Here is a 7,290-nt window from a genome sequence, read left to right on the forward strand (position 1 = left end):
ATATATATATATATATATAATGAAATATAGTCTACTTTTAGAGGTCGGGTGAAGCATGATGAAACGACAATAGACATTGTAATTTGTTATAATGCTCTTTTATGGGTTAGTGATTGCATAAGTAAATTAACTGCAGACCAATTTGTGCGTGTTAATTGGAATTGCAGACAAGAGCAATTTGAGAAATCTGCAGCAGGACGAGCTGCACGTGCACAGCAACAGGCAATGGCAAAGCAATCTGCAAACTCCAACAAAGGCGAACCAGTTCTAAAGGTTTGGAGATTCAAGACACCACTTATCTTCTTGAGAACTATTAATAGAGAGTTTGATACTGCCATTTATCTGCTTAAGTGTTACATATGAATCTGGAGACATGTTCATGCTCTTATTATGAGTTTTTTGAATTAGTTTTTTATTTCCTTAAAAATGCCATTGCCCTGTAATATACTGCTTTCTTGCCTGTTCTTTTTGACTAACAACCTTCACATAAGTTTGTACCATACTCATTTTATTATATCTCAAATGTTTTGGTTCTTCCATTTGTAAATGCAGTGGCAGATGGGTTGAGATTAGGCACTCTGTGGAATCAACTTTTATTAGGTGTAAGGTGAATGATCCATCTGATGAATTCTTCTTTGTCCATTTATTTGGTTATGAAAGTAGTTTAGTTTTAAGTTCTGTAAAAATATAGCAGATTTTATTTGAAGATAATTAGCATTAACATAACATATTAACATCTATATAAAAATGCATAGAAACGTAAACAATAAAACTGAGTTTAGGCATATTTTGGACTAAATCAATTTGTGAAAATGGTAGGTTATAGCCTATTGTGAACCGACGAAACTGTTTTCAGTCTCATTTCTTGGTCGTAAACAATATTTGCATAAAACAGAAGTTTAAAGTCTATGTACTGCAGCTCACTGTCCAAAGTGTGTATCAAGGTGGAAAAAAAGGATGGAGTCGGATATAAACTTCAATAAAATATTAATGGTAATTTTTTTTTTTCTGGAACATTCTGTTCAAGCATTGCATATGTAGTAATATTGTAGTATCTGTAAAGGGCTACTCAACTGCACCACTGACCACTTCATCAAAATATATAGTGACAGAACATGTATTATTTTTGTATGGGGTAATTTGGAAAGTATTTTGAAGGACCAAAAATTTAAAATGCAAGGGGGAGGGTAGCAAATAAATTGGTTTCTGATTTAGATCTTCTCAGTAATACATTCCAGTTTTACTGGAGTAAACATATTGTATAGAGATCTGCCACTGAACCACTTGTATTTTTTGCAACATATATTGTTAAAGTAGAGACCAATGTTAAAGTAGAGACCAATATCAAGTACCTTTTTACTTCTCAGAATGCAAATGTCTCTTCATGGATGCCATAATTGTCTCATTAGTTTTCGTTTCTTGTGTTACAGTATTGATGACAGATCCAATCAAATTCTACCCGCTGCATGTTTCCCTTGTTTGGAAGATGTAAAGATATTTACAGCAATAATTATATCTTAAGTGTAATTTGTTGTTTTCCAGACCAAGAAAAATAGTGAATGTAAATTTGTAAAGAAATCGTGGTAGCTGGAAAAGTTCAGATGGCTGTTTGTTTTTCTTCCCTTTAATGAAATTCAGCAACTCCATTTGCGTTCTATAAACATTCAAGTCCTCAACTTGTTTCCTTAACCAGCTTTAAGTATCATATAACGAATTAGAGAAGTGCGGCCCTTCAAATAGTATCTCCATTATTCATTTTTCGCTAAGATCATCAGTAGAACAAATATATTTCATTCTACTCTACTATCCATCTTTGGTTACAAGTACTATTAACAAGCTAAGTGTATTATTTTATACGAGTTAGGAGAAAAAAATGTTGAATACTTGTCAGTTAACTGAGTGTTTTTGAAAAGTAAGCAATTATTTCTGGGATTTTATTCTTTTAAGTCAAGCACTAAATGTGTCTAACATAACAAAGTAATATCATATAAAATCATAGCAGAGAAATGTTACTTATTGCAATAAATTCTTAATCATATAAATTATAAATAGAGAGTATTAATTTTCTAAAGTGAGGAATGTATTATACAAATAAGAATAAAGAGTTATAACTATCAACTAAAACTTCAGAAGTCAGTCAGCAGCAAAACTATAAGTGTGAATTTCACACGCAGGGATTATCCTCGCCTTAAACAAGTATTGTTTATCACATGGGAACTAAACTTCTGTGCTTCAACTCATCTTGTCAAATGTGAAGGACATTGATTTGGAGCATAACGAAATAGATATATAAATAAGTAGCTATGTATAGCTATAGGTTTTTTCAAAAATATTAACCGAGGGTATATTTTTCTTCCATTAGTTGCTGCTCGTGACTCTTGTATATCGCTCTTGTTGAGCTCACTTTTTTCTCAACCACAAAAAGTTTTCAATTCTTCTTTCAAGGTGTTAGTCACTCAAATTCTTGCACTGGAGCTGAAAGCTTCAGCTCATATGCGGCTTGAAAGCAATCTGCTGCTTGTTGTAATGAACCTTCCATTTTTGAAACTAGTCCAAGGTTAAACCATGCCTCATGGTTTGTAGGATCTAATCTCAAAGCATTCATTAAAAAGCTTCTTGCGATTGGGAGTGATTGCATGCCAAGTTTAAGCATTAATTTTGCAGCTGAAATGATACTGGGAATGTAATCCGGTTCTATTGACAATGAGACTAAGAAGGAAGCTAAGGCCTCCTTATGCAATGTCCGAGATTCAAACAACAACCCTGTCATTGTCACATGCAAGTAGTTTCAGATTGGTAAATACAAAATGTAGAAATATACTGCAGTTCAACAATGAAACTTGTTCCATACCAGTAATATGCCAACTTCTTGGAGAAAAAAATTCTATCAACTGAGCCTTGTCAACACAAGCTTTTGCATCTAGAAAGGAGCAAAGATCTACATAAATGGTGGCCAAATCTTGCCAGACTTCCATTTCCAACTTCTGTTGTTTTAATGCCTGCAAACAGATGAAAAGTCAAGGAGAGATTATTCTCAAGGATTCAGGAGATTACTTAAATATCTACACTAACAATAATCAAAACTGTCCCTAGTCATAAATAAAATTTCACTATAAGCAATGGATGTAAATAGATACGGAACTATTGGTTAATGCTTTTAACTTAATTAAGTAGTCTCAATATAAAATCTTATACTGAGCAACTTCCAACCAGACAAGAGCACTTCTTTAGTCAATTTTAGTACCAGCCAAACAATGGATGCAATAGTGTTTTTCCCTTAAACAATACTACACACCTCATGCCTGAATGCCTTAGCCTGAAGCCAATGCTCCTTTTGTGATTCAATTACTGCTAGCAAGATTCTGTAGGTCTCTACTGCTTTCTTGGGTTGCTGCTGTGTAATTTGAAGAATAGCTTTCAGTCTCAATAGTTCTAACTGGTCTATACTACCAGCCTCATCTAAAGCAAAATCAACTATAGTTTCTGCATCCTTAAACCTCTGTTCCGCTGATACTATGAGTGCTAACAACTGCCAACCTCTTTTTGAGCTGCCAGCCATCATGTCAGAGTATATCATTAAATTGTCATATGCTGTATTTAAATTTCTTTGGATTGCATTTTCCAATCCAAGGCTGAGTATCACTTCTGGATCATTATTTCCATTTAGAGCGACAGCATCATTTAGAAAGTACAAAGACTCTCTTTGGAATATAATTCTTTCAGAATCTAGTACAGATACTCTAGCAGCAGCCCCTTGGCAAGTGCCCATAAATTTTAGGCCCTCACCCAGAAAATGCTCATTTTGATGCTTGGCTAGATCTATAACTTCCTGTGAAAACTTGATGCCTTCATGAGCATGGTTTGGACATAAAGAACACAGCTTTGCAGCAAACAAAAATGAAGGAAAATAGGGTCTATGCTTGGCTTCAGAACTACCACAAGCTTTTCTCAAAAGGTTCAAGGCCACTTCATTCTGTCCTGCTGCACTGTAACAAAGAGCAAGAAAGTGCCACCTCTCTGCCCGATCATAAACCCCCGGAAGGATCTTCTCTACGTTATCTGCCAATGATTCAAACATTCCAGTAACTGAAAGAGAAAATGTAAGATGATCCATTATTTCAGGGTCCCAGTCTATTTCTTGAAGTGCCATCTTTCCCGAGAGTATTAACAGCAAAAGTATGGCTTCTTCAGTACCACTCATAGGTGTTGTTAAACCATTCACTTGCAGCTGAGAGGGTATGTTTACTTCAGCACCACCATAGAGTAGTGTGGTAGCCAAATCTTTTTGTACCCTGGCCAATCTCCACGGCTCCAAGTTCCATGGCTTGATTAGAGCCCTCCGATAAGCAGTGACAGCTTCTTCTAGAAAACCAGATTTGATCCATAGATTTGGAAGCAACTCCAATGCTTTGTGGAACATTTCTTGCAGCTTACAATCTTCACCAATACCCTCAGGCATTCCTTTTGGAAGAGCAGATTCTACTGTATCCACAATAATTCTGCACTCTTTCGCAGCCTCTGGTAAATAAGAAAGCAGAAGTAATTAGTGTATTGGATTGATGATGCATTTATGATGCATGGATGATAATATGGGCAATTGTTCACGATTCTCTGACATATAAGAGCCAAACTTTGAATCAAACAAAAGAAAAGAATCTGCAAGACATCTGAAAGAGATATGAAGGTGGTGATACCGGTGTATCTTCCAAGTTCTTCTAAGGATTTGGATTTAAGCAAAATTGCCTCTAGAAGCAAGCTTACTGAATGCATTGACATTACATTAGGAAGCACATTATCCACCTTTGACCGTGGTTTTCTTTGCTTGGTTCTTTCAGCTATTGCCCTGATCATCCTTGGGGCCAAAACCCTTATGTCTATACCTTCAAAAACTTGAAGGGCAGCATCAAAGTTCCCTCTTTGGTATTCAAGCCTCCCCAGCAAAGCCCGAGCTTCCTTAAATTCACCAAAAAAGGAGAAAATTAAAATCAAACAGTAGTCTTATCCTAGCAGAAAATATTTTCACAATAGGCTGGTTTGCAGAATAATTTCACAGAGAAAAAAAAAAAACACTAATTCATACCTCATAGTTTAATGAAAGTGTTTCTTTTAGAGTAGATTCAGCTTCTTCAACTTGCGTCTCATCAAATTTGGATTCCCAATCCCCAGTCCTTGAAGAAAGACCACTTGCAGAGAAATCCCTTGTTGCCAAGGACTCAGGTGACTGTGGTGCCTCTTCAAACTTGAATTGCTCCCCCGAACAAGCACACAACATCTTCCAAAAAGTGTGGATTTCAAAGCGAACCCAACACAAATCACTTCTGAGTGCACACTTTCACAGGGGCTCAATAACACCTTCAACAAACACGGTTCTGTTAAAATTCAACAACGGATTACAGTATGAATTTATTAACACAGTTGAAATGGTTGGAGTGAACTATCGTTACTATTGAGACTGCTTATTCCTGTAGAGCTAAAACAGCAATGGTCTTTACTTTAATTAGCAAAGTGAAGAATGCCACAAAGTAGTATTTTACCTTAAATTTAGAATTTCACCACTAGTGTCATGAAATGGAAAAACATAATGCTAAGAATGACACGTTCATGCAACTGAAAACAAAACACGTAACTTGTGGGAACACAAAAAAGATAGAGAGAGATGATGACGGATTTTTCAAATTCAAAGGCAATGATGGATGTCATAAGAAAGAGAAAAGGAGGAAAAGTTTTCTAGATGAACACGGGTGGACATGTGAGAGCTGAGAAAAGAGAGAGAAACAATAATAGTAAGAACAGTGCCTAGGACTTACCAACCATAGCTCAGATTCCAAAAACCTGAACCTTATCAGTGTTTGACGCCATGAAAGCTACCCTTCTGTCGAACTTTCTGTTTCTATGTTTGGATTATCTGAAACTGGTCCTAATTGGTTAATCAGACTCACCCCTTTGAAAAATTCAAAACCTTTTGGCCTAAGTAAAGAACAACTCACTCTTGGAGTGTTGAGAATGTTTGGTAATAGGAGCATTCAAACGTTGTTGGTAGATTGCTTGAGTTGGTTTGAAGTTTCAACAATGTTGGTGTATGTGTTTACACTCCACACCACACTTGATGGAGATAGTAGCAGAAGTAGTAGCTTAAGGGTTGGAGCAAGAATTAACGGAAGAAAGTGAAATGAAAGGAAAAGCAAAGGGTGTTGTCGTGGGTTTCCACCATCGACATGTCCCCATACATTGGTGTCGACATAAATGTTGTTTACTTTCCAACCTTTTTGTCAGTCAATGTATCCTAAACACATGTAATAATTGAAATCATAATCACTAATAAAGATCAATCACGTAATAACACGATAATACTTACACAATATTAAAATATTGTCAAAATATCATTATCAATTCTTCAAATTCCAAACTTTCTAATAATCAAAGAGAAATATGTTCAAAGGATATAATATCTAATTCACTTTTGATCCACTATATTTTTCTTATGTGTCTAGCAGACTTTTAATTTCTTTTCTTTTATCTTGGTTAGTATCATCTTCAAGCTTTTTAAAGATGCATTTCATTTGTGGTTAATCTTTTCACTCAAAAAATTGAACAAAATATATATATATATATATATATATATATATATATATATATATATATATATATATATAATTTAAACTTGTGTTAATATTTTAGATTAAAAATGATGTTATAAATTTTTTATATATAAGTTTATATAATTCTATGAACATTATATGTAAAAATGATAAATTTAAATTAATAAAACACCATAGTGAGTATCACTTAATTGCTATAAATAAAAATAGGCTTAGATGCTTACTTGGTTAAATGTTATTAATTCTGTCTTTTACCATTCTTCCTTCACGTATTTATAATTGGAAAAACTTCTTTTAACAACACTTTTTTAACAACTTTTTTACAACGCATACGTGACAGCTTGTGATTGGTCCGTTTTAAATAATTTTTTAAACATAAATTTAAATAAACCAATAAAATGATGACACATGTTCCGTTGTCAAAAAAGTTGTCAAAAAATATTGTCAAAATATCATTGTCCTTTATAATTCTGTGTCTACATATTTGCATTTTGGTTTGTTCCCTCCGTATAAGAGATCAACATAAAAATATATATTATATTAAGAATGTGTTGAATGTATAAGCATTAAATCAAGAATATACAGGAGTGCTCAAATCGATAACATTTTATATATAAAGAGACCAATTTAATAAGATTTTATGAATAGAAAATTTGCCACACATAACCATTAAACTCCTTCATTTAATACC

The 7,290-nt window shown here is 34.2% G+C and overlaps 2 protein-coding genes across 7 annotated transcripts in view; one reads left to right on the top strand and one right to left on the bottom strand.

Annotated features, from left to right (window-relative positions):
- LOC111241895 overlaps window positions 1-1,689 on the top strand; it is a 2,687-nt gene extending 998 nt beyond the window's left edge. The window contains exons 2-5 of one of the 2 annotated variants that reach the window (XR_002668311.1): window positions 168-273; window positions 553-607; window positions 920-993; window positions 1,431-1,689. Coding sequence is in view for 1 of the 2 variants with exons in the window: in XM_022782520.1 (XP_022638241.1) it covers window positions 168-273; window positions 553-567 (121 nt within the window). In the remaining variant the exon portion in view is untranslated. The remainder of the gene's footprint in view (window positions 1-167; window positions 274-552; window positions 608-919; window positions 994-1,430) is intronic. The other variant, XM_022782520.1, reaches the window with a different exon arrangement.
- Window positions 1,690-2,058: 369 nt separating this feature from the next.
- On the bottom strand, window positions 2,059-6,225 carry LOC106762907 (protein NPGR1). 5 transcript variants are annotated; one of them, XM_022782521.1, is made up of 7 exons: window positions 5,988-6,225; window positions 5,808-5,905; window positions 5,081-5,352; window positions 4,695-4,953; window positions 3,296-4,518; window positions 2,852-2,999; window positions 2,059-2,763 (listed from the first exon to the last, which is right to left on the bottom strand). In XM_022782521.1, exons 3-7 carry the CDS (start codon window positions 5,270-5,272, stop codon window positions 2,453-2,455), a joined length of 2,133 nt encoding a protein of 710 aa, XP_022638242.1. In that variant the 5' UTR covers window positions 5,273-5,352; window positions 5,808-5,905; window positions 5,988-6,225; the 3' UTR covers window positions 2,059-2,452. The 5 variants fall into 5 exon arrangements, with proteins under 5 accessions (XP_022638242.1, XP_014502514.1, XP_014502513.1 ...); XM_014647028.2 differs by having other exon boundaries at window positions 5,808-5,911; XM_014647027.2 differs by having other exon boundaries at window positions 5,081-5,369; window positions 5,808-6,225.
- Window positions 6,226-7,290: the final 1,065 nt, after the last annotated feature.

The sequence above is a fragment of the Vigna radiata genome, chromosome 6, assembly GCF_000741045.1.
Source record: "Vigna radiata var. radiata cultivar VC1973A chromosome 6, Vradiata_ver6, whole genome shotgun sequence".
Lineage (NCBI taxonomy): Eukaryota > Viridiplantae > Streptophyta > Magnoliopsida > Fabales > Fabaceae > Vigna > Vigna radiata.

Excerpts from the sequence above, each read along its gene's own strand:
- LOC106762907 (XM_022782521.1), bottom strand. The coding sequence starts at position 5,272 with ATGTTGTGTGCTTGTTCGGGGGAGCAATTCAAGTTTGAAGAGGCACCA. Across the intron at positions 4,954-5,080 it reads CACTTTCATTAAACTATGAG|GAAGCTCGGGCTTTGCTGGG; the intron begins GTATGAATTAGT and ends GGTGAATTTAAG. Across the intron at positions 2,764-2,851 it reads AAGAAGTTGGCATATTACTG|GGTTGTTGTTTGAATCTCGG; the intron begins GTATGGAACAAG and ends TGACAATGACAG.